A 27,814-nucleotide genomic window follows, 5' to 3' on the forward strand; every position below is an offset into this window, starting at 1 on the left:
TTAAAAAGTGGGTTTGCTAACCTGCACAGAAGACTAATCAACTGGAATTAGCTGCAGGTACAATGAATTAGTAGGAAAATGAAGTTAGATTTTGCAAAAACTATGATAAATTTCCCCTGTGACTAACAGATAAATACCATTTATCAAGTGTCTACTATAGAAAGACAAATACGTATTATTTATAAAAAATAAGTTTACAAATACAGTCCATTTTTACTTGTGGAGCTAAGTTATGTGTACATCTGTCCATCCACTGACTTGGGTAAGCAATATTTCAGCCTGGGTGAGGACATTTAACACATTCTGTGTTAATGAAATGGGGCATCTTAGTAATTTTTGCTTAGACAACCCTTGGTAGACTAAAACATGGGCTCTGCCTGCAAACTGGGAGAAGCAAACTGCAACAGTTCTGGCTAAATTAAACCAATGCCACTCGTTCCTTGGACATGAATGAATCTACACAGCAGTCAAAGTGCTCAGGCTTTTCTGACCACAGATTCCAGAAGTGCACTGTTTGTTTTATAGCCATGAACCTGCTCAATGGAATCACGTCCACCCTGAGCTTAGTGGCTTAAAATTCATTCCACACAGCCTGCAGTGCTGACATGGATACGATAAGACAGAGGAACAGAAACACCACTCTGAAGTAACCTAGCTGAACTGCACATGTTCTGACCCTTTTTGAACTCCCCGGAGCTTTTGTTACCTGGCAAATGCAGCTCTAAAGCTGCTCTTGTATCTGCAGATCTTTGCTCTTAGCCATGCAGAAGCCTATTTCTCCCTGGGACTGGCAGTGAGAGAGGTGCTCTCTGAAGGCTTCTAAATGAGTGTGCACACTGAACTCTTACTGAACTGAATTAATTATTAAAGATGCAGATGGAGCTGTCCAAATGATAAGAACAACTCCTGACGTATCATGATCCAAGCTTTCATTAAACCATTTCAGGCATACTAATGGTTTCCCACCGCTCATTACTTACATGCTCTTTTCTCATAGATATAATAACCCTGGTGCCCAAAGGCATGACAGGCTATAGAAATAGTGAAGCCAAAATTTCCTCAGAAGATGTACTGAGGAGCTTCATGCTTCCCCCTCATACTTCCCATTCTCATTTTGTGCAAAAATGTGCACACAAGTACAAATGCTTATAAATTCAGAGAAAAAGCTGTGAATTAAAAGAGAGGACAATACTGTCAAAAAAGAGTTCATGTGCAGAACTATTAAACTGAGAAACACAGAAGTGATTTGAGCAACATGTTAAAAACCTTACCAAGGCAACATTCTCACATGCTACTGACACTAAGTAAGCTACACTTCAGATATAGCTCTTTGGTTACAGTGCACATGACATATTATTTTTCAGCCACTACACTTCTCACTCTTCTTCCTCTGGTTTCTCTTGCTTTCTCAGCTGGGACGATTAGAGGGCAAAGCAATTGCTAGAGAAGAATTACTCCTAGGAACTGTGCTGTGATTGCTACCTGCTGTTTCATATTTTTCAAGTTGGGAATACTGCTCCCAAAAGCCTATTGCGTCTCAGTCTAAATGATTTGCTGGAGGATAATAATGTCACGGCCAGTAAATAATAGTGAACTATGTCTGTACATGGTCAATATGATTAAATGTCCTTCACCTCTATTCTCACTCTGACCTGGTTATGAGGAAGTGAAAAAGCCATCAGCAAAGCCCAAGGCTTCCTGTGTGAAATGTTATTTTAAAGGAAGGGAGAGAAATATAGGTGACTTAGCAAAATACCCCCAGTAACAATAAAACAAGGAAGGAGCCACAAACAGCAAAATTATCACCACACAACCATACTTGATGTTACTTAACTATTGTAGTGTGAAAATCACAACAATTTCCAGAATAATTACTATTGTAAGAAACAACTTCGTGCTGAAAAATATCGTCTATCGTATTGAACATACTAAGTCTATATTTCTAACATTTTCAATTGCAATTGTAGGTTTAATTTTAAAAAATCTCCATCATTCTGAGATATGATTTAATTAGAATGTATTTAGAATAAACTCTGTACAATTATTATGGTCTACACTTAAATCTTACAAACACTGTAATTTTTCTAATTCAAGTCATACACACATAAATTTTGGCATCTATGCCCATGTCTTTGAAAATATGCCAATGAACTTTAACAACCTCTACATTGCACAAGTATCTTTTCTTAAGTGATCACTCAAGGATTCAAATAGTTTTTGATATAAACAGAGTAAATGCAAACCAAAACATTGGCCAGGCACATTTTTTAGCAGAAATTTCCATAATCAAAGTATCAGTTTGTACTGTAAGTACAAAAAGTGCTGAAATATTATGTCTGGCATACATATCTATAAAAGTCAAAGAAATTTCAAAATTTTACCTGATGCATGTGCTTCATACCGAAAAAATAAAATTTTTGAATATGGAAAAATATAATTCCTGAATTTGGAAATTCAAGTGAACTCAAATTCTGCTAACATTTCGCAACTCTACTGCTGTGAAAGAGTAGGAAGACATGCAACTATTTAAGATTTCAAAAGCATGAACACAAATTAATTCATCCCTCCAAACTATCAGCAATTATGAGGAAAGGCCTCTATATACATAGGCTATGCCCCCAGCCAGCCTTCTACAGCACTTCCCAAGTAAAGCCAGGCTTTAAAGATACAGAGATAGCAGAGAAAACCAGGGTGAGCCAAAATGCCCATCATGCATTCACTGTGCTCACAAACTCCTCCACTGTGCAGTGTTGGCATTGTCAGTCTGAAATAAATGGGAGAAGTTCTCTCCCTGGGTTGATTACAGGCTTTTTACCTGGAAGTGCTCAGAGAATTGGTAATTGATGTCTGAGTGCAGCATTCTGTGCTAGGGGGACACTGGGGCACCCAGTGGGTGCACAGATGGGTGCAGGCACACAGAGGCTTCAGCAATGAATGTGCACAGGATTTCTACTGCTTACATAACAGCCCATTATGTGCACTAAAACAGAGCAACTTCTGTGCTGACAGGCACTACATGTAACACAAATACACACAGAAGTAGGCATGGAAAAATGTGCATATGCAAATACACAGACAAATACTGCGTAAGTGTAATGGAACAAAAAATTTATTTAATTATCCAATGCATTAGAATACGCTTTTGAGATAATTATGTTGGATAATTAGCAGTTAAATTCTAGAATGTGTACAGTAGTGACTCAATTGAAAGCAATAATAATGGTTCCTTTTAAAAAAACCCTGTATTTAGTACTTCATTGATCTTTCATATGACTACACACATCAATATGACCTTCAGAATTCAAGCCATTAGGAAAAAATGGCCATGCTGAAGTGCCACCACAGCTTTGACAATTAATCATTTGGTCAGCACTCTTTAAAGATTTCTACACATTTATATAACCATTAGTCACATTATAAATTGTTTCTAAGCATTTTCATGAGATGTCTTGTGAATTAGGATGGCATTGAATGAAAATTTAATTTCATTTCAATTTTTTTAATCTGCTGTGAGGCCACCTAAAAAGAAAGGGGAAAAAACCAAGCTTCTTACCAGAATAATAAAAGTAACAGGTCCAATGAAACTCCAGATAAAGTAGTTATCTACGTGTAGCCAGCAACTATTATGGAACAAAGAGAATGAAAAGTGAAAAGCAGCATTAGCACCTCAGTGCAATAAATGGAAAGTGCAAAAATACTTCTTATAGTAACACTTTGCCAGTAAACAATGATGAAGATTGCACAGTACCACTTATTCCATGGACAACACCTAACCTGAACCTCATCTCTTCCAATGAGCTCTGTATAACACAACTGAACCTGAAACTACATCATTAGGAATAACTAACATAAGGAGAAACAAAACCAAAGCAAGCTCTCCTTTCAGTCAAAAGGTTTGGTGACAGGTGCTATCATGGACTAATGAAACTAACATCAGTAAATAATTTTTGCAGCCTTCCCATGTGATCTTCAAAGTCTGCTTTTAACTTTATATCCTATGTTAAGTGTTCACGCCTGAGGAATATGAGACAGAAAATGCTCAGATGCCATGTTTTGCTGAATAATAATATGGTATAAATAAAATGCCCCACCTGGGAGTTGAACTGTAGAGAAAGAATACATAAGATACCAGACTAAATGACGTATAAACCTATTAGGGCCAACTTCACTTAGCAATTCATTTTTCCAGCAGCCCAGATCCCTGCTGAATTCTCTTATTTGTCTTTCATCAGTAGCAACATCAAGCAGCTTTCTTGTAGTCAACAATATCTTCCCCTTCTGTAACTAATTTCATCAAAGGACAAAATAAACACTACTGAAAGGCAAATTCATGCCTCCAGCAACTCAAATCCTCAGAAATGTTTCCTGTCTACCTTCTGTCACTTCCTATATACATCTGTATTTTTGTAAATAAAAGGCAGTGGCTAATTTTAATCCCACTCGACTTGCCCGATAAAATATTATCAAAATAAAACACATAGGTTGGAATATTGTACTGTCATACCTCAGGATGAGAGCTAGCTAGAGGGACAGCTGAACAAAGAGATCTAATGAAGCATTAGCTTAAAACTGAGTGGTTAGGCTTGTCAGATACTTTAAGTTGAGAAATTTTGCTTAATATATATCTGAGTACAAAAAGTTATTTACTTTTTCAATTTGTTTCAGGTCAATCTTTTGTGTTAAAAGAAAGACCATAATTTAGAATTGGTCTCCCTAGAGTACAAATCCCCTGAACCTAGAGAATTACAAAAGACTTGATTGTAATTTGTGCACAGCATCACCATTCTCTTACCAATAAAGCTTTCAAATGGTATTTTAGTCTGTCAGGAACCCTCTGACAGCTAATAGGCTTTAAAAAATTATTCACTTGAAAAACACTCAGGTCACTTGCAATTACTTACGCTTTCTCTGTTCCGTAGCTCTTATAGTCAATAGCTGCTGAGACACCAACTACTGTAGCAGGGAAGAGGTAGCCAGCAACATAATAGTACTTCTTTCTAGAATATTCACTTTCAAATACTTCTACTAACATTAGATAAAGCTGCACTCCTTCTAGACACATCCAGGCAAAGGCTGCCAGGAAGAAAAAGTGTAAGAGACCTGCAAAAACCGGACATGCAATCTGCAAAGAAAGAGAGAGATGGAAATGTAAACCACAAAACCTTCACATCATTACCTCTGCAACTGAAAAGTGTGCAATAGAACTGCAGACAGTTTTATTGGAAGCATTTCACAAATTCAGGAGCGTCTTCCCTCAAAACATACTCTGAACCTCAAAACATACTCTGAACATTTGAAAACACTAATATGTGTTCAGTAGTTACAGAAAGTGAATTAGCTGAACAGCATGAATGAAGACAAAGAAATTGCACCCTTGTCTCCCAGTCATCAATTTCAGAGTGGATTTCCTAATTTCATAAGCATCTTTTTAATTTTGAAGCTGATATGGTTTCAGGACTTACAGTTTAGATAATCCTAGACATGAACAGCTGGTTCTCTATGCATAATGTAATATTACATATTTAAAATTATAAAGTGTCTGTCCCACGATTTTTGTCTGCTGTAATATGGAAATTTCTACTGTTGTAACAGAAATTGGTCCTAATTCTTTCCCCATTGGCTAAATTCTGGAAGAAACTATGCTAGATTATTAGTTTCAACTAAATGAATGATGTCAGAATTAATTTTAGCAATACTACCAAAATACCTGCTTGAATGTGAAATGTAAAAAATGTATATACATAAAGAAAAGACTTTGTACTAATATATATAAAGATGTAGTCAATATCTGTCAAGACATTTGAATATATATAGAAAAGGTATTTATGTTCCTAATAGTCAACATTCAATTTCATCTCCTCTTTCAAAAGTCTAACCACCTGCTTTGTTAATAGTCAGTGTTTCTCAACTGAAAATAAAAAGCATATTTTGGGATGGATGTAAATACTATGTGTGAATACATCTATCTTATTTTCATGCTGTGCTTTTATGTTAGCCTTGCTGGGTTGGAGTGCTAAAAACTTGTCAGCGTTGTCATGTTTTAATTCAAATCCATTTCAAACAGTCATTTCTGAGAACAAGATCAGTACACAGAGAGAAAACTTACCTTGTACTCTGTCTTATCGATGCCTATTAGGAAAATGAACTCAGCAATGAATAGGTTGATACAAAGGTTCTTGTGAATAGTGTTACGGTCACTTTGCAGGCCACGGAAAAAACAGAATGTGAAGATGCAGATGGCCAGGCAAACAAGAGAGATGACAATTCCCACCCAGGTGATGACAGTGAGGAGCAATTCGTGCACTCCATCTTTGTACTAGAAATAACCAAGAATGGAGAAAATTAATATGACTCTTTATGAGTATAAACAAAAACCTATTTTCACAGGTATCCAGAAAAGTTACTTGTTCATTACATGAGATGGGCAAAATGTACTCAGTAATTTCTCTGTCTCAGGTCAGCTTCCCAGAAGAGCAAGATCAGGGTAAGTAGAAGAGGAGCAGGTCTGAGAGAAAAATGTGACTATTTTATCCAGCTCAGATAGCATTTCCACTTTTTCTATGGCTCACTGCAGACTGGTTGGAAATATGAGCAGAGAAACATAACATTTTTAAGGTACCATTAGCCTCTGATGAAAGGAGAGAGGAAAGCTTTCCCATGGACTTTCTACAGACCTGCAACTTCACAGCAGAGAAGAAAGAATGATCTACACAATGAGCAGGACAAAATGCAGAATATGCTGCCCATGTAATTCTGGCTTCAATCTCATGTTTATCTAAAGGAGATTCCTTGCCTCAGCTCTTCGCAGTGAACTTTTCAAATACAATGGCTTCATGAGAAGTCCCATATCCCTGCAAATATTGCATGCTCTTGGGCCCCTGACATGCAGGAAGTGCTTTAAATAGACAACAAAATTTCTGACTATAAAGAGGTGTTTAAACAACCAGTATGGAAGTTCCTTGACCTTCCTCAGCAAGGAGAGCTGGCATTTGGGCTTCCAGGGAACAGCTTGCACAGCTGTCTGAACAGACACTCCATCTGTACTGAGGGGGAGTCTGTAAAATGGTTGTAAGGTTGGTCAGTAACTTTAAAATATGGCTTGTAGAAAACTCTTGCTCTTCCTTGTTTTCTCTTCACTGTTATTTTGCTTGCAACTTTATGGATGAGTAAGAAAAGTGCTACAGAAAGCAAATTGCTTTGGAAAGAGTGGGTAGGAGCTATAAATACTACAGAAACTTCAACAATTTTGGATCTTGCTAAAAATTTAAAGCTAAGTCTTTTAAGTTTGCTCCCCGTTGCTGGCTGGAAATATCGTTACTTACCACAATTTCCCGACGAGCCATAAGAATTGCAAAGTTGGTGAGGTGACTGCAAGCACACGTTGTATGAGTTTTATTTGTGTCAACCAGTTTGCAGCCTTGAGTTGACCAGTATCCCATCATAGTCCTCTCTGAGTAGTTCCAGAAGGAACAATTTGCATTGAAATAATTGTCAGGCTGGGAGACAAAAGGATAACATAAAATGAGGATTTTACACACTAAGATGGCAATAACAATTGTTTAATATGTGTAAAAGGTAATTTAGATTAAACTTTGCACGTTTTGGACAATAAAGTTTTTCATCAGCAAAACTGTGGACTATGTTGCACAAGGAAGGCATCTAGTTTAAAAGGGACTTTATAGTCCAAAGCACTCTGAAGTGTAGTCTCAATTACTGTAGACCCCATTTTAAACAATTACAATTTTTTGCATGGATGGTACATTATGGTTGTTTTTGCTTTCTGGAAAGTTAGGACTGTGAATTTATTCTAAAGATATTTTTTTCTGTAATTGACAATTTGAAAATAGGATCTCTTTCCTTTGGTTCTCACCTTTGGTCAGGTCAAAGTTATGTGAAAAGGTATCACAAAAAAGTTCACTCCTCAGTGCCTATTTATTTTGATGAAAAAAAAAATTCCAACCAGATTTAAAAAAACAGGCAAACAAGAGGAAAAATCTAACCATATTTTCTCCATCACAGTAGTGATTGTTTATTTTCCCCATGTGAGACATGAAAAGAGAAAGGACAACTTAAGAGCAAAGAAACACATTAAATTAAATACCATGAAGAAAATATACATAAATTCAAAGTATAACAGATCAAGATACCATACTTTATTCTTTGCTGAATAAATGCAATTTGAACAATTTGTATAAGCTTCCATAACTTGGACCAAAATTAATGTAGAAAGGTAAAGAGTCAATAAAACTTACTACATCAAACCATCAAGAATCTTAACGCTTATTTTCTTCTCTTCTACTAAGGTAAGAGTTAACTTTCAGTTAATTTTCAGAAACAAATGAGTCATTTACATTTTCATGTTGATTACTGAATTAGCTTTCATTAAGAATACACTTAAGTTCTAATAATCACTGAACCAGGCTCATTTAATTTTATGTTCATAGACTTAACTCGCGTCTCTGACCTAGTCCAACACTTAAAATTCAGATGGTAAAAAAGAGGTTGTTTTTCTGCATTGCTTTTCTCTCTTGCTGATTTTGTGACCTTCCCACTGAGTCATTAGCATAACTCACATCGATGTGCTCCAGTGTGAAGTGCACGGGATCAGTCAGGTACACCCGGCTCGACTCCTTGTTGATGGAGGCGGCGATGACGTGCGAGTTGACGGCGATCGTGCTGTTCTGCCCCGCCAAGTCACTGCCCAACTTTATGGTTGCATTTTCAGTACTGAGGAAACGGCCCAAACTTTTGTAAATAATGAAAACCAGTTTGGCTAGTCCTACAAAAGAAAAAAAAAAGCCCATCATCACTCCACAAAGGTCTACAGAAAGATGGCGACCTGTACTCTAATGACAATTAAACATCAGTAAACTGAGAGGTATTTTCAGGCCACGGACTTGAAGAAAAACGACCAGGTACCCGTGATCATCAAAAAAAAAGCCACAGAGCAGCTTTGTGGTGTTTTGTTTTGATGTTTTAACTAGGTAAGGTAGGTTTATAGAAGTTAATGGAGTTCCACTGTTCCGTGCCCAAGGCTCACCGTTCCTGCTGTTCTGTTTCATGGTTCGTGCAGAGAGCTGAATCCAGTTGCCTCCTTTACCAGCCTGAGGAAATCGCAAGTCCTGCACTTGGCCCTCAGTAGAAAGCACTGCAACATCCAAAACTAAGCAGACCAGAAAAAAAAAATTGTTAAAAAAGGAGAATGCAGATAAAGTCTCTTGGCCAGATTACAATATGCCAGACGACAATTTTTCCCCCCAGTCTTTATTTAGTTTTCTCATATGGCTGTCTGTAAGGCAGATTTGTACTGCATGCTTCAATCACACAGACTTAGCTTCTTTAACTAAATCTAATGCACACTGCTGAAATGACAGCACTTTACTAGTGATAACTTGACATCAAATCTTGTTCAAATTTGTGCCCACAAAGCATCCAGTTAAAGATACTACACACATATTGCAAAAAATGTTAGTTTTGAAGATGTCAATGTCTATGCAGTATCCTCTGCTGACAAATTTAGATCTTTAAGTATTCATTGAGATATAAAGAGTTTTTTTAAACAGTCAGCAAAGAATACCTAGGTATTTTTAGGAATAAAAAGAATACCTAAGTATTCGTGCCACGTATTTAGCTAAATCAGTATATGTAGCTAAACATTATTTCCAATTTTTTTTCCTACATCTACTTCTGTATACTTATAGGAAACCATTTTATTAGTTCTGCTAAGAAGCATTTAAATTGAAAAATCAGATGCTACTCAGCCATACTTCAGTATTACTTTTATAACACATTGCATATTGGGAAATTTTTGCAAGATTACCATCGAATGCTGGATTTCCTTGGATAGATAAAATCATATAGGTGAGAGCAGACAATTGCTTGACAAAATCTGTGTTATATTAAACCAGTCCAGCTACAGCTCTGAACTACACACTGAAATTAGGAAATCACTTCTCTTTCTCCAAGTCATACATACATACATATGTGTACTGGGAATTCAGTCTTGCATGGCATCAGGGAAGTGTTATTATGACATGAAGACAGCTTATCACAAGAAGTAATATTCAGTGTCTACTCATCTCCATGGAACTGCTTGTATACATCCAAAGGCAGATCTGTGATTCTACCCACATTCCTTCAAAACAACTGGTGCAGTTCCTTTGATAACAGACTGTGAGACTTTTCCCTATCCTTTCCCAGTATCTCCCTACTCAATTAAAAACTAGGCAGAATCATCTTCTATAGCTACAAATATGCAGACACTGAAACGTGAAAAGTCTCATTTCTGCAGTCTATTCCAAGTCTCTATCTTGGTACTCTGCATATTAGCAGACTTTCAGGTTCCTTGTACCTCCCTGAGACTACATTAATCTCTGTAATAAGGAATTTTAATTTTATGCATAGCAATGATTTTTGCTTTAACACATCCTGCACAACAATATTTGCACATCTCTAATACCAAACCCCTTCATTTCTCTGTCACCACTTAAATTCTAAATTATGCTCCAACTATCTCCAGCTATTTTGCAGTCTCTGGAGCATAGCTATTCTGCATTATGGGAGATGTAGTTCACTGAACACATTTTTACCTGAAGGCAGTCATGTTTAATATAAACATTTGGCCTATGCTGAGTGCCTAAAATATTTAACTGGCACAGCACATTGCAAAAAAAGTAATTTAAATTCATTAGGAACAGTTTATATTTAATGGAAAAGTATTTTCTGCAGCTCTACAGAAAGCAGTTACCTCAAAAAAATCCATACTCTGCCTTTTAAGCACTCTTCACATCCACGCATTTTGCTAACGATTTTTCAGAGATAAATCAACTTTGTAACATCAACTACTTTCCATTTTATAATGTACTAATGACAATAAAGAAGAAGGCTAATTTCAAAGGACCAAACAAGAAAAGTGTGTTTTCCCTGCTTTGGAGCACTCACCTTTCCATCAAACATTGCACAGCTCAGCCTTCAGAAAGTATGTTGCTATCTGGAGCACTATTTCTTCCTTTTGTGTAGAGCAACACATACCACTTTAACTTATGCTCAAAAAGAAGTTTACTTACCAATATTTTCTGTGGGCATTGAGACTCTACTTGGTTCTACAAGGTTATCAGCCAAGACAAAAGCCCCTTCTTCTAAGGTATCAAGTAACATTGTGGCTGCATGGGCTTGTTCTGAAGAATTCATGTCCTTCCAGGACTCCAGAGCTTCAGGCCTGAGCAAGTTGTCCACTGTATCCACAACTGCCTGCATTCATTAGAAAACTATCATTAGGTCTGAAGCCCTAGGCAGCTGGGGAAAATTCCCAATGTTATACGGCGACAATTATAATACTTAACTGTCAGAATGATTTACTGTGATTTAATGGCACAAGAACACTATTTTCAACATTAAAATATTTTCCATCTGCTTGTTGGATTAGCATGAATAGAAGCGCAGCTAGCCACTAGCATTGTGTGGTCTCTAAGCAGTAAACATGCAAATTTGACTTGTTTTGTATCAGATATAAGTATGGTATTATTAATGTGCTGAAAAATGTAAAAATAAATGCCAGAAATCTTGCCTGAAGCTTTCATCTTAATGTCAAAATGTATAACTTCTATTTAAAAATGCTAACGCCAAAATTAGCACTCCGCAGTTTAGGCTAAAATGACAATAATTGTCCTCTGGAAACTGAGCCCCACTAGTGCAGCCATTGCACTATAAACTACTTGTCTATGACAAATAGACCTTCTTTATTACAGGAGGCATGAAATGAAGCTGACTCAGTGGATATAAATTAGTTTTGGCCACTCTCACTCCCCCTCCTGTTCCTGTACCTGTTCATAGATACTTAGAAGGATTACCAACTCCCATTCCTGCACAAAGGTCAGTTGGAAAAGGAAATCAATAGAGCAAACAAGGATGTCCACTGACCGTTCCTGTTATCAGTGACGGCAAAACTGTAAAGCTGAATAAAAGCTGCTATTTTAAAAAGTTTTACTTGTAACGACTCTATCATCATGCTTTAAGGTTCACTGAGCTGCATATAAGGTAGTAATAAACAAGGAAGAAGAATAATTCAGTGACATGATTACATTATTTTACAAAATAATCCAATCAGGGTAATCAGGTAATCAATTGAAGGCAGGCTTTTACATTAATGCATAACGCTGCTGTGCACCGAGTGTGCTGTGCATTGAGTACAGCAGGCACTGCTGTAACACCCTGTTTACTCTGTCCCATTTACCTATTCCTAATGTGTCATTAAGCATATATATAATTTGTTTGATCAATTTAAAAGCATTGGAAATGGAAACAGAACACATTATACAAACAGGAAGATGTCAGTCTGGAGTACTATATTGTGCAAACAAACGAATGGGAAAACTTGGTCAAGGCTACTGTCAGAGCAAGATTAATTAGCCTAATCCATTTTAATATCCTCTTTCTGTCTGCATTGTGAGCCACCACGACCTTCCTGGCAGGTGGAAGATACTTCGAAGTGGCTTTAAAGCCTTTTTTCTTTCTCTAATGGGAGAATAGTCAAAATGTTCGCACTGATACTGCTGCAGCCATTAACTAGAGTGGAACCGAAATTGGTCTGCAGAGGCCAGATTCATTAGTCACTAAGAAATACAGATTGGAGCCTCTAATCTGAGGTACAAATGAATTCTCTGTCACAAAGTGGGAACTCGCTTCATTTGCATAGTGTAAGTCAGCTTTTGATTTGTAATTTCAAGAGGTTTATTAGTCTTATCTAAGCAGAGAAGCCCATTTGAGACCTACAGAAAATGACACCAGTTGGAAATTAAGGTTCTGCTCTGGTTTCTCATGTATCGCCATACAGCACTGACGGTATGCATTCATGGATACGGTATGCTTTTCCTTCATTATGGGATAACTCTGCATTTTCCCTGTGGAAAATCATCACCTGCCCAGTAATATCTCTGAAGTTCTTCTCCTCTCAGACAGAGGCAAATGGATGGGAAAAACCCCACAACCCCTGTGACACAGCTGTCGGAGCAGCCTCGTTACTGCTCTTCTCACAATCCTGTTTGCTAAATGGAAAGGAAGCAGAAAAACCCACTCTGTCCAAACCACATCTGCTGGATTACCCTTTACTATTAAAATATATTTGCTAATAAAAACCTATTACAACTATTATTGCTTGAGAAGTAAATTTATCTCCAGATCTTTGTCTTTTTTGTCAAATTTCTGTATAACTGGACACCTCCAATGCACTTCCAGGGCTTTGGGATAAAAGACAGAAGTGCCCTGTACAGAGAAAATCTCTTTTCAGGAAGAGTCTGAATTTTTTTATTATGTTGTAAAGTATTTCAAATTTCTTTCCAAAAATAATTCTTATATTTCATCTCAGAGGATACAAGTAAAAATCAGTATTTTAAAAGAAGTTTTGAAAAAATCTGCAATAAAATATTTCAGAGCCAGACATGTTTGTCCTAGGACTTTTTTCTGCCCTTCATAGGGGTGAAGTGGCATTACTGGCATTGTACTGCAGCAAAGGAGCTGGCCACTACAGGCAACCATTCTACAGTTGGTGAAAGGAACTGGAAATCAGGTAGCAATGTGTTACACGCCTTCTATACAGCCTGGTTAATGGGACACATGGCAGACATTTTACTAGTGAAGTTAGAGAAATGTTTGTCTTTGCATTGTATCCTCAAGTCACTGAATTGTAACAATTCTTAAAACTGTAAGAAGTGATTTTACTAGGCATAAGAATACACACAAAGCAAGCTATAATGTACATTTTTCTCACAAGCAAATTAACTCTAAACAGTCTTTGATACAAAATTCTACCAAGGTGAACTAATTTTTTAGAGTTGCAAGCTTTTTACCCCTGCCCAAAATTTTATTACAAGAGAGATGTTACTTCCAATTCAGATAATAATCCCTTCTGCTCTTTTAGTTTTAAACAAGTTAAGGTACAAGAGGTATGAACTTTGATTATTTTTTTTTTTGAGTGTTGTACCTGTGCAAAGCCAACATTTGTAAAGTTGATATGGGGCACAATACACATTTATCAAAGACTGAAATACATAGGATCATGCAGCAAGATGATAAAGCGTGGCAGGTTGCTGAAGCAGGGAGAAAGCAGGGTGACAGCACAGGAGATATACCTTAAGGTAAGCCCTGCACGTCTTCTCTCGTTTTTGGAGCTTTTTAATAAGGAAAAAGAAAATCAGAAGTTAGAAAGATTCTGGAAAACTTCAGAAAGAGAAAAAAAAAATACTCTGGTGTTTCAAATCCTGATTTTGAATGACAGCCTGGACATAAATCTAGTTTCTCTCCATGATGACTACAAAAGAACATCACATAGGAAATGTTTTTTCCCAGCTGTGGTTTAAGCCCAGCTGGCAACCAAAGACCACACAGCCACTTGCTCATTTGCTCACCAGCAGGATGGGGGAAAGAATCACAAGGGCAAAATTGACAAAATCCATGAGCTGAGATAGACACAATTCAAAAGGTAAAACAAAATAAAACAAACCAGGGAATTAATTCACTGCTTCCCATGGGCAGGCAGGTGTTCAGCCATTCCCAGAAAAGCCAAGCTCCATCAATCATGGAATGGTTACTTGGGAAGACAAACTCCATAACTTCCAAGTCCCCCAGTTCTCCCTAATTCCCACCAGCTTTATATGCTGAGTATGATGTCCCATCATATGTATGGAATACCCTCAAGGTCAGCTGGCCTCAGAGGTTCCCTCCCAAATTCCCATGCACTCCCAAATTCCTTGACAGTGCAGCAGTAGGAAAAGAAGAAAATGCGAAAATGCTGTGAAAGTGCTGCTCAGCATTAACAAAAACATCTTTCTATCAAAGATATGAAAGATTTATTTCAGCACAAATCCAAAACGTAGCCCCACACTAGCCACTGTAAAGAAAATTAACTCTAGCCCAGCCAAAAGCAGCACAGCAACCTTTACTCAGGTGTCTAGATATCTTTGCCCAAATGGTGGGGTTTGTATGAAAAGGTCAAAGGAAAAAATCTGTGTGTGGGCACTTGATCTGTCTCTGGGAAAACGATTTTAAGGGCATCTAGGGACTGTAAATAAAACTACTGCCAAAATAACAGAGAAATGCATGGATCTCTCTCTCTGTAAAGGAGGATGAAAAAATATTTCATTTGTGGCTTGCTGACTAGGCTCATGCAAGGAAGAGGCTGAGAAATATAGCATTTCCTCTGAGAAAAAGAGGAAAAGTAATAACACTGTAATTTGTATTTAAACCACAAAGACACATTTTCTCTGAAATGTTTCTTGGAACATGTTTCCAGAGAAAACATTAATTCAAGTTTTAGTTATGTGCAGTAAGGCCTTTTTATAAAGATCAATTATAAGTCATGTTGGTGTCTTTAGAAGTCTAAGAAAGTGCTATTATTCTGCAGGAAGTTGGATTAAAATAAAACCCTGCACCTATGCAGAATTCCACTGATTTTATTACATGTTCAGGGTTAAAAGGATCACTGGATAAACACGCTGATTTGTTACAGAATTTCTGAGAGCTAATACTCATTTCCCTCACACGAGTTATAATGCATTCCAGATTTTAATATGGGACACAGCTATGTATTTTAGGACCAGTCAGCTATTGTGAATTACATCTTATTCCCTAAAGAAGGTAATTACAACTTTCTGCTATGTATTTACTGCTGTTTTCTCTCATATGCTTATTCCGGAACTATACACATGCAGGAACAAAGTATAGATTAATGTTTCTGAAAGGAAAAAAATACCAAACCCAAGAGCAATTGTTATCCCAGCAGGAGGAGGTGATGGGAGGTGTGTACCTTGTTATAACTCCTTCCAGCAGAGTCTTTTTCACTGGGCCGTAGCTCCTGAAGCTGAGCATCCAAAATGTCCACGAGCTGTTCCATCAGCCTCACTGATGAACTAACATCTCCAGCAAAGACTGCTCCTTTGGTGTGTTTAGCCAGTTCATTGGCCAAACTAGCAGCATTTTCTCCACTTCTGATCTGAAATGACAGTTTATATTATCTCAGCAGGGTCCCTTGTTCTGCTTGCGGCTCCTAATTCCAATTCCCTGTGTACCTTTGTTGTGGTGAAATAACCATTTGCACATACATTGAAATCTGTAACTAATTGAGACCAATAACGTTCTCTTTATCTCAGAAGATTAAAGGTTCTTAGATCCGTGACACACAAAAGCAGTTCTTAACAGCCTTCAAAACCAGAAATCTGAGTGGGACTTTTGGGCTCAATCTTCTATTCATCCTCACTTTCATTTTACTGCCATTATCAGACAGTAAGAAATCTGTTTGTTCATACCAGTGCTTGCGGCATTTGAAAGTCAAGTAGCCTTGTACTGACAACAAATTATCCAGTTTTCATAAACTTTGTAAATCTCAGTAGGGAAGGAAAACACAGAAAGTGGTTCTGCAGTCTAATCATACCGTTATCAATGCACTCAGACAAAAATCTATTTATTACAGTGTAATTTTTACTGAACAAAAAAAAACCCCTGCTGTATATCAGAGGTTTTGCTGTGTGTTGTATAGTATTTGATTTCTTACACAAATATTGCTTTTGGTTTTTGAAAACAAGCAAAGCTACTTTGTTTTAAATAGTGATGAGAACATGTAATCACAAATTCAACATAAGAATTATAGAGGGCATACTAAAACACACATAAGAACCTAACTGTTGGCCAGTGCTTTGCACACAGAGTACACATAACTCCTTCTACTTTTAATGAACACAGAGCAATAAAGACAACTTCAACAAACTGAAATATTAATGCTCAGAGTTAAAATCCTTAATCACCAGTGTATGCCAGATTAAAAGGTTTCAACCAACCTTCTGAGCCAGCTGATTTACCCAGTGTGAGGTACAGTTGCTAAGATCAGGGCCTTTGGGGTTCCACATTCCCGTTAAGACCACGCAGAGATACGAGGCAGTTCCTACAACAGATGCAGAAAACTACAGTGAAATGGAAACCATTCTTCTGCATGCATTCAGGAAATTGGCTACACTGTGCTCCTAAACAACATTCAGTTCTGAATGCTGCTAATGGTAGTACTTGACAATAATTGACAAAAATGTAAGGAAATAACGTAGATTACAAAGAGCAATTAAAAAAAAAAGTCAGTGAAAAATACCAGACGTTTTCTGCAAACAAACAAAAAGCCCTTGATTTTTCCTGGAGCTCATCCAGAGGGGAGTTCATAATGAGAAAGGCAGCTGTAAGCATATTTCACAACAGTCCTCAAGCAATGCCCTAAAATTTGACCTGGATTCACACAAGTGCAAGCACAAGGTAATTCTGTGGCTACGCTCAAATGACGATTGCAGATTATAACTTGACCACTGCCTGTAGATACTGCACTCTCTGGGTAACAAAAAAATAATGGGACAGACAGCCTGAGATTCAAAAGTATTCATCATGAGAGAGCTGCATATTGCTTTTGAAATGTCTGCTTGAAATCAAGATGTATTTTTAAAGGCAATACCTCGTGTTCCTTTGGGGCAAGGGCGTTCAACCATCATTCCTCTTTGTGTTTGAGGCCAGCTAATCCCCCTGGCTTCAGTTGGTTCACAGAATCTCTCTGGCAAAGGGAAAAAACTAGTCACGGGAGGAATTTTGGTTGTGGAAATGGGTGGTGGTGGTTTGGGTCCTCTGCTTCCTTCCTTTGTTCCTCCAGCTGATGTTGTGCTTATGGGACCTCTCTGCGACGTAGTGCTAGTGGTTGACACTGTGGTTTTGTAAAGCTCTGCTGAAGAAGTTATTGTCACTGCTGTGGTAGGCACTGCACAGGGAAAAAACAGAGTAATAATAAAATAAATTACTTCTGAATTATATATAAAAAAGTTATTTAAAAGCTATTTATGTAGCTTTCAAGGATTCTCTGGCGTCTCCTTTCCTTTATCTAATATTACTCTTATTGCTATTCTGGATGCTTAAGACATAACTTTGAATTTTTTTGGTTTTTTTTTTTTTTCTTTTTTTACTCCCAGCTCATACTGTTATGACGTTTCAGCACATTCTCCAAATAATCTCTTCTGTAATAAAATTGATAGTTACATTTCTAAAAGCTGAAAGGCATACTAGGGAATTATCAGTACATAACAAACACGCTCAAAGCAATTAAAGATTACTTAATCACATTTGCAGCAGGAACAACTCAATAGATAGAATCATTTGAATCAGTGTGCCGTGAACAATGTAGTCCAGCTTTAACAACAAAGGCAGCGGGCTGTAACTAACGAGACCATTTTTAAAAAACAGACCCCAAAACTTCAAGCCACCCAGTACACACCTTCCAGGGCAATAATTATGATAACATCTTCCTACCCAGCAGTTATGCTGCTTGAGGGAGCTGCATGCCCGATTAGCTCCAAGCAGAGGCAGCACCCAGCAGGCACGTGGCGCTCTCTTCTTTGAACATTTGGGGCCTTAACATCCTTTTTTGATAGAGCAGGTAGGAAGACACAATTCACACAAGCCAGTGGCAAGGACTGAGATTTCATCTTCTATGAAACACCAGGCCAGGCTTAGGCCAAATCCCTCCTGTTTGGGAGGTGCAGCTGCTCCTGCCACTGACACACAGCAGGAACTCTCAGCTGGAGCTGCTGAGGTACAGCCCAAGCCATGCCAGGGCTTTCAGGCTTTGGGGAGAAATTATAAATTAATGCTAGCGGAGTCTGGAATGGCTGTGCAACACCTTCACGCGGATATTGAAAAATAATGCAAGTGAAAAAAGCAAATGCAACAGTTATCATTATTTCCAAATATTCATTAGTGTTCAAAATGTTTTACAGGCACAGAAAAGTACAGAGGGTTGTGTTGAGAACAAATAAGCTCACGAAAAGAATTTTTGGCTTCTCTCTTTCTCTTTTTTCCTGCTTCTGCTAGACCGTTGCACTCTTGACTTACTGAACAGCACAGCTTCTCTTTAAATCATTAAATCATAAAAAAATAAAATAAAATGAAGAGCAGTCTCATTTTTTCATCGGTTTTTTTTGTAAATTAATGTCTTGCATAATATTAAATTTGCCGTTTGGCAAATCACACTTTTTTCAAAACCTTTTTCAGTTATGTTTCACTTATATTAGAGGTTTAGAATATTAATTTATTTTTTTATTTGCACATGAATTTAGGGTGATGTTTTGATCATCATGATCTGTTTTTTCAAGACTAAAGGCAAAGATGTGCCTATCATCCCTCTCCTGCTCACAAACTTCTGCAGAGCCTGTCTTCTCTTCAGTCTCATTCTTGGCTGCTTGAACACAGCCCGTGTAATTGTGCTGAACTTGTGGTGTAGCCAGCGACTATTGAAACCCTCAGATCTGTTCTGCAAGTGCTTGCCTGACATCTTGTGAAACTGCTCTAATTTGCTTTTGATTACAATGCATCCAGCCTTCTAGTGCTTCCCAATTAACATTTGTCAAAAGCATTTGCAATCACTTGCACAAGTGTCAGGCAAGGCCTGCTGAATCAGGTCCTTGGGAACAGGGAGCTCGTGGGGATGGGGAATGATGCAGGGGACAACCAATTATTACGATCCATCTCCTAATACACTCTGCTAATTAATACATATTTAAACATCAAAATGGGTATTAGCATTATTGCAATTACTACTCAAACCCTGTAATGTTTAGGACAGTTTTGTGTCAGAAGCAAAATATCAGTGTCAGAATTCATAAAACTCTTTGAAGTTCAGTGGTGAGGTAACAATTTTCAGAACATATTTGGTGTTGCACCCTGAGCTAAAATAATTCTGCTGTCATTACACAACTTTAGTTAGTACAACTTTCATGCTATCCATTAAAATCAATTTCAAAGCCTATCAGCCATGATTAAAAAATGACCTGCATAGCATGGTAGTACTACATAGAAATATATAAGTAATCTCACATTGTAAGAGAGAGACTTGAAACTACCTCTCGCAAAAAAAAAAAAAAAAAAAATAAATTAAAAACATTGCAGAAGTTTTTTCTTCAATCAAATTTTAGAAAAGAAGTCAGCATATTTAAGAATGCACCAAGAAACTTCAGACAGTGCTGGAAGTCTGGGAAAGAAGGCGGTTGAAAACTAGGAAAAAGCCAAACACATCACTTCAAAGAGTATATCTAGCTTTTCGAAGGCAGGTCATTTTGTCTTTAATGACATGTGGGAACTTCATCTGCTCGGCCACTCTCCTGAGCTGCATGAAGACACAGGACAGCTGCCACCACCTGATGTGTCTCCTTCCGAGAGCTGAGGGCGGTGGCATCTGAGGGCTCTGCCTCGCAGAGCACTTGGCCAATACAAGATATGGCAGTGATGATTAACAGGCTGCAGCAGAGAAGAAGAACAAACTCCATGTCAAGGTTATTAACCTCTTGTTCAAAGCAGCAGGGGTGAAGCTATGTAGTTTTTGTCCAACTCCAAAAAAGCCACTTTTACAATGTGAGATTCTATTTTGACTTTTTCACTAGGCTTGATATGCTGAGGAGAAAAGCGAAACTTCTTCTGCCTTCTTTTTTTATTAAGAATAGGTTCTCTTATTATCAGCTGAAGACAGTCATTAAAATTAAGAAAATAAGAGAAAAGAGCAACAAAAACGTAAATCCAAAGACTCAAATTGAGGTGTATTTAATTTACATTTGTTTCATGCAGTTCCTAACATCTGATTTAAACAGTTATGTATCCTATCTGTTACTAAAAATGAAGACACCACTGGAGTAAAACTTAACACCTGTTTAGCAGTGTGATGTCTATAAAAAACTTAACACAATTGCTGTAGGATAGCAGGGGAATAGTAACTTTCTTTCCCCAACTATCAGTGAAGAGCAGATTTAGAGGAGGCACACAAGCTAACAACCTTGCCAAGAGGTTTCTATTCTAGGCAGGCATAAAAAAAAGTTTAAAAAAACCAAACTAAATCAAGCCAAATAAAAAATATCCCCACCCAAAGTACAACTCTAACCTTAGATTTAGAATTGTTTTAATTGTAATGCCCAAATGATGTGCCACTTCTGAGAATGGTTTCTTTCTGCCCTCTGGCATCCAGGTCATTTGAGAAATCAGCTGCACAGATTTTCAGTTAAATGTATATTTTTACAGGTCAGGTATTTCAATTTATTCGGACACATGAAAATCTATGTGCCCACCTTTATTCTCAAAAGGTGTCATACATGGAGCTGCTGTGTAAAGCAACAGAAATCAGAAACCTGTGCAAATCAGAATTTTCCTGCCTTCTGCTTATTACTGCTCTGTACCTGTTTTTGTGCTTCAGTGAATGGCAGGGAAGGTACTGAGAGTCACCTAATTACCTATAGGTGACTCCAGCTATTATGTTAGTCAGGACTCTATTGACCCTGCCAAATCCCGTTCAATTGAAAGTGAAATGTTTACATAGTCATTTATAAATTTATACCTTGAAAATGATAACACATGTGACAAAGAAAAAATAGCATAGTATCTGTGGTTAAGAAATATGCTATCCGGTCCCCATTATGTTGTCTTTGCTTGTACAACCACTTTTTAATTCATCTGTAGTCTATCAGATTTGATATACACGTACAGATCCAATTTACTTAATTTGCTGCACGACTTTCTTGTAGATTCTTGGTGTTGCACTAGTTTCCTATTACTTCAAGCCCTTGGTGATGCTACTCTCTGAGTTTCTGCTCTGTCCATACTCACAACATCCATCTCTTCCTGCAGTGATCCAATAATACTTAATGATGGGTATCATGGCACAAAAGGGGAGACAACTACAGTTTGAACAGTTAGCACAAATTGGGATGAGTGTAGATGAAATCTCTCCCTAATGCACTAACACAGAACAAAAGGATTTATCTTCTTTTTGTTACCAAGGAAACCTTACAATGTAATGCTTATATTCACTTTTTAGAGAGAAAATTCCTTCATTCTTCCTGGTCTTTTAACTTAGAATTCCATTAAAAATTCCTGTTTCACCAAGGATTCATTTGGACCCCAGGTACCTCCTGTAGAAAGAATGTAACTGGATATATCCACTAAATTTACCAAGGATTTAAAAGCTCTGATTTGACTCTAATTTTTCAGTGTCTTTTTGCAAGGCCTGTTATATTTGATTTCATTTTAAAATTAGGCGTTTGATTTTTAAATGCTTTTTACACTTAATTGTAGAAAACATGCTCCTCTGCAACATCTGAGCAGTACTTGACAGCTGTAGCTCTGAAAACCGTTTCTACATCTACACCAGAGACGCACAGCTGCAGGCTGAATGTTTTACACGTAGCATTGTCTTGGCAGACACCCTGCAAATGCACCATCTTGGCAGGCACAAGCACTGCAGAAACAGGAGGACCCCCTTGCAAACGCAGTTGGGGCATTTGCCCAGCATCAGATTGCAGATGTGGGGCTCCGGGACATGGCTCAGTGGGGAACTCGGCAGGGTGATATTTATGGCTGGACTTAATGATCCTTCCATCATTCTATGATACATCTGTGTACTATAATTTCTGAGAGAAGCAGGAAGAAAATAACATAAAAAGAATAGGGTTAAGGGAGGACTTCTAAGGGCAGCAGCCCCCACTGTCTGAGTACTAAAGCAGTAGTCTGTCTCCAGCAGGTAGAGTTTTAGAAATCTGAAGAGTTTCTCCTGAAGACAAAGAAAATAAGGATACTGAGAAAGTCACAAGAAGAGAAAATGGTGTAGGTGTGCAGCAAGAGCAAGGTCAATAGTAGGTTAATTGCAGTGGTATTTCAGGGGTTTCAACAGGGAGATTTAAAAATGAAGGAGACAATACAGAAAACAAAGCCAGGAGTTTCAGGACATGGATGAGCCCAAGTTTTGGCACTGGGAACAAATTTGAAGGGAAAGCGCAACTTGAATCTGACAAATTCATCTTTCATGTAGGAAGAAAGACTGGTGTTTTTGAAGCACTTGGTAGCTGGACATTGTGGTGTAGACAAAAGTAATAGCCAAGACAGATATATAGGGAGAAAACTAAAAATCAGTGTGTGTCTTATCTATCATTATTTCGCACTTGGCAACAGAGGGAACACAGATTACTGAGTTTTTCACAATGGTCCCAAGTTAACCATTTGAAAAGAAAGGGCCATGACTTCCAATTTTGAGACACTGACCTTGTGACACCATTAAATACTTGATATTAAAGTACTGTTGCAAAGGACACTAAGAGAAAGTTCTTTTGTTAGGTGACTTACAGAATGTTATCGTAACTCCTATGTTGTTGAGTACATGATTAAGAAATCTGAGTTGACCACAAAAACCCAAACCAAATTAGAATTAAAAAAGCACAAAAATGCCATTCGTCAGGCATGCTTAAAAGCTGATCTAATTCCATATGAGATAAAAAATCCAAATGTGTATTATACATGTAAATCCTTTATATAATAGTTGAAGGACTGAGCTGCAATTTATACAGAATTTATATTGAAACAAAGAGGAACTGGAAATATAATAGAAATAAATATAGAGTAGATACCATAAAGAATTTCTCCTTGCTTTTATAGCAGTACATCTCAAGGACAATTATGTTAGATAATTTTTCCTTTCATTTAGTAGTTTCTAACTACAGGCAACTGGCTTAGGCAAAAGAGGAAATGACCTGAAACATATTCTTAGATCTGCAATGTACATACTCACACAAAATTAAAATATTGGGTATTGGCTTTATGTAAGGAAAATACTGTGTGTGAATTTATGCATCACATGCTCAAATAAAATGAGTGTCTTCATTTGGTTTCTATATTTTAAAAAGACCACAATCAAAACATATTTACTGATGTCCTAATGCATTTAAAACCCTAACTCATGACTTACTCAAATATTCCTTGTCTGTCTTCATGGGTGAATGGGCAAATAGCTCAGAGGAGAGGCAAGCACCCTGCAGCGAGCCCTGGACCCATTCTTGCCTAGGTCTTGCTGGAATAAACAATTTCTGCTCCTGCCTTGCATGCCAGCAGGAACCCAGGAAGAGAAAAGGGTGCTGGTGGATGCACAAATCCAGTTCTGAGAGCAGATGGGATGTGGCCAGCATGTACACTATAACTTAAGATCCTGAAGACTCTCTCATAGTAAAAACATTATGAAATGTTTAACTGGAGATGTTTGGAGGTTTACTAAAGTGAACGAAGGATTCCACAAAGCCTTTTCTGCCCCTGCTTTTTCTTTATACTTTTTCTTCTATGCAGTGACTTAGAGATTAGCTTTTTTCACATTCACAGCAGCTGCCTGAACTGCAAAAGCTACTTAGAGCCTGCACCTCCATCTTCTCCTCTTACTCTTAAAGCTTTAGAGAATTTAAAATGCATCTTTGACTCAAATGAACTGAATGAAAAGTGGCATGCATGAGAACGTATGAAAATGAAAGCTTTAATTTTTTTTTTAATTACACAGGTGGTTTATCTCTCTGCTAAGAGCAGCTCCAAAGCCTCCCTGAGGAATGGACTTGCTTTATGTACAGAGAGCAAAGCTGGCTAGTTCCCCAAACACCTGTAACCTGTTGGAGCCTGGCCAGGTATTGCCAGGGAGGTCTGTAGGAGACTGGACAGATCACCCATGGCTTTGGAGATCACTAACGTATTGGTTCTACACCACCCTGTTCTGCTGCCTCAAATGCAGTTTTGTACCTGGAAAAGCTATATGTGGGTTGTTATAATTGTGTGCATAATTCAGTTTGCACTGCTGTGCATGAATCAGCTTTGCTGAAGCAGGACAGCCACTTTTCATGTGGAGAAGCCATTATTACTACTTTCTTGAAGTAGAAGAAATGGCTGCTAAACATGAATAGCAGTTAGATGAGAGAAGTGAAGTATTGCCTTCATTGCTAAAGCAGCTTTTGCTGCATATATCTTCTGCCACAGAGCATTTCTCCTGGTATTTACTCTCCTCTGTAGATGTTAATATGTGGCTGTGCCTGTTCATGTCATTTTTAGGGATTTCTGACACCTAAAGACCTCCATTTTTCTTTTCCCTTCTGACAGTTAGTATCTTTCATTTTACGAAGTACTACTAACTTCTAGCAAGCTGGAATGCAATTGTAAGGGGCTTACTGAGAAATCCACTAAAAAGATGTCAGACAATCTTGTCTAACCCGACATTAGAAACTGTGAAAATAAGGCTGCAGAAAAATACTTATGCTTGTTATTGCACATTAACCCCGTATGTCTCCTCTGGGACCTCCCAGCACACATTGCTCTGCACTGCTGGCGCCAAGAAGTTAAAAGGTCTGCGTGTGTGCTGCAATCAATTCAGAAGGCAGGTAACACCAAGCTGATGGGAACGGGCTTCGGGCTCAGCACGAAGCAACTCCAACTCAGTTTAGCTGTTGGAGTCAAACTGACTGATGGTACAAAGTAAATAATTCCCCAACTCATTCTCAACCACAGAAAAGCTACACACTTGCATTTAAAAAAGGAAAAAAAGGAAAAAAAAAAAAGAAAAAAGCAAAAAAAGAACAGCACGAGCCTGTAAACCAAATAAAGTAGTTTTATTTCTCTTCACAGGTTCTGCAAATTTGTCTTGCACAGCTGTAATGCTGCTCAGCTTAGCACAGCGCAGACAAAAAACCTTTCCTCACCTTTCTGTCATGAGCTAAATCTAAGACCAAAAATATCATAACTTATTTCTTTGAATGGAAACACCAAGACATCAAAAATGAGAAAAAAAAAAAGAAATTCTTACCTTGGGCAGGATCAGGTGGGCCGAACTCCAAGGAGTATCTCAGAATGAAGTTGTTATTCCACACATAGAGCTGGTTGTCTCTGGGGTTGTAATCCACTGCGGCGATGTACTGGTACTGGTTGGGAAAAGGAATGTCCACGTGCTCGCCCCTGCTCAGCCTGGTGTTGTAGATGTAATCGATGGCGCTCCTGCCGGTCTCGCTCTCGTTGTCCTGATACACCGACCGCACCACGTACAGGACACCGCATATCATGAAGGCATTGGATGCTGCCCGCTTGTCGTAGGTGGTTTCCCAGGTGGCCTCAAAGCGCAGGGTGTAGGGGTTCAGCTGGCTGATTACTATCATCCCGTTGTTTTGCTCCGTAGCATAAATTACCCACAAGCCGTTTTCATCAACTGCCAAGTCGATATCAGTCTTTCCTCCCCATCGGTACGGAGAGGTGTCGTGGTAATTAGCATAATTGATTATGGCCTCTCCGCTCTTAATTCTAGTCCTCAAGTCAAATTTTACTATGTTCCGAGTTCTTTCCTTGTTGAAAAAGACAGCTCCGTCGTACACTACAAATCCAGTACCATCCACTCGGTTTGGGAGTTTGTACGTCGTCTGCTGGCGTCCGTTCTGGAAGTCCTCTAAAGAAGCATACTCTATCAAAGTATCCGTGCGATACGGAGTCCATGGCATGAAGTATATTTTATCTGCAGCCTGGAGAGGGTCTTTGCACCAAGCACCTGCTTTTTGCTCAGCTTCATATAAATACGGTGAGTCCACAATTGCTTTCAACGTCCCCGGGCAAACAAAAACTAACAGTCACAGAGAGAAGTAAGACAAGAATTACGTCAAATTAAGACCGTCTCATAATAAAAATTAAAAAAAAAAAAAAAAAGAAAAGAAAAAAATAAAAAGGTAGGTAAATCATAATGACTGTGTCAGGAAGAAAAAAAAAATCAATTTAATTGGCACTAGATTATACCTTATGTTATAATTAATGCAATTATCACCCTTTATCATCCACTTTTCTTAAAGTTACCATGTTCTTGCTGTACCAGTATGGAAAGTGGATGGGAACTGTTTTCACTAGTACAGACCAAGGCTCAATGGCATACACAGACAGCTGAAAATGTAGAGCTAATCTTGCATTTTCGTTTCAGACTTTTAGTGAGTACACATTAACGCTCCAGAGCTTTTAACTGGTGTGCAGCAGTGTGCTGGGTCATTTCAGTCCAAAAAAAATCGCATCGACTTGTTTAGAACTTTAAGAAGTGGTGAGGCTGAAAAAGGAGGTGCCTCGATTAAAAATAAAGGAACAAAACAAATCATCAGGTATATAGAGAAAGCAATTAGGAGCAGAGAAAACAAAACACAACCAAAGCAATGAATGAAACAGACCAGGAAACCCTGTAACCATGGCATGCTATGGAGAGGGTTCTGGAAGCCAGGCAAGATGACACTTGATTAACAAGAATTTACCCAAGGGTGAGAGAAAGAGAGGGAAAGAAAGACAAAGAGAAAGGGAGAGAAAAAAGCAAGGGAGTCTTCCCTCCAGCCCAAGTACTTCAGACACTATACCCCGCCACCTACTTTAAGCAGCCAAGTCACTTTATTGCAAACAGTCGACTTCGTTATGAGGTGTACTTATGAGATCCTGCTGATTATCATAATATAAGAGTGTTGTGGGGAGGGGAAGGGAAGAGGTTAACATCCATAAGGCACATAACAAGGAGCTGGGGTTTGGACTGTATACGTTATTTACCTTTTTGCTCCACTTCTATTTTAAGCATCGGAAGAAAAATAAAAAAGTGCAAGGAAAAAAGAAAGAAGATTAACATAAATTGACTATTAGTCTAAAAGATTAAATTAGTAACAGACGCTAAATATAGGGAGAATAAGAACTGCACTATACTGGATAAAGAGAAATAGACAACAGGATAACCTAGCAGGAGAGAGATTCTACGGTTACGCAAATGAACATGGATCAATCATTTCAGTAGATTAAGGAGGGAATACAGATATGTTGACATGTAGTTTCACTTAGTGAACCTGAATAAATAATGAATTACTTTACTAATATACGCTATATACACTCTTCTTCTTCTAAAAGCATAATGCTAATCAAGTTGGTTTTAAAGCAACATATTTATCATATATGTGCACGTGCACATATA

The 27,814-nt window shown here is 38.0% G+C and overlaps 1 protein-coding gene across 10 annotated transcripts in view; it reads right to left on the reverse strand.

The window, feature by feature from the left end:
- Positions 1-27,814, reverse strand: part of ADGRL2 (adhesion G protein-coupled receptor L2) — a 387,559-nt gene that overhangs the window by 19,031 nt on the left and 340,714 nt on the right. For 5 of the 10 annotated variants that reach the window (XM_063165828.1, XM_063165832.1, XM_063165834.1 and 2 more), the window contains 12 exons: positions 25,652-26,452; positions 17,480-17,776; positions 16,827-16,930; positions 15,800-15,985; positions 14,127-14,165; positions 11,067-11,250; positions 9,041-9,163; positions 8,574-8,779; positions 7,323-7,496; positions 6,107-6,316; positions 4,902-5,122; positions 3,554-3,620 (listed from right to left, as the gene is read on the reverse strand). In XM_063165828.1, the coding sequence (XP_063021898.1) occupies positions 3,554-3,620; positions 4,902-5,122; positions 6,107-6,316; positions 7,323-7,496; positions 8,574-8,779; positions 9,041-9,163; positions 11,067-11,250; positions 14,127-14,165; positions 15,800-15,985; positions 16,827-16,930; positions 17,480-17,776; positions 25,652-26,452 (2,612 nt within the window). The remainder of the gene's footprint in view (positions 1-3,553; positions 3,621-4,901; positions 5,123-6,106; positions 6,317-7,322; positions 7,497-8,573; positions 8,780-9,040; positions 9,164-11,066; positions 11,251-14,126; positions 14,166-15,799; positions 15,986-16,826; positions 16,931-17,479; positions 17,777-25,651; positions 26,453-27,814) is intronic. The other 5 variants (XM_063165833.1, XM_063165835.1, XM_063165838.1 and 2 more) reach the window with 1 other exon arrangement.

Source organism: Melospiza melodia, chromosome 11 (assembly GCF_035770615.1).
Source record: "Melospiza melodia melodia isolate bMelMel2 chromosome 11, bMelMel2.pri, whole genome shotgun sequence".
Taxonomy (NCBI): Eukaryota; Metazoa; Chordata; class Aves; order Passeriformes; family Passerellidae; genus Melospiza; species Melospiza melodia.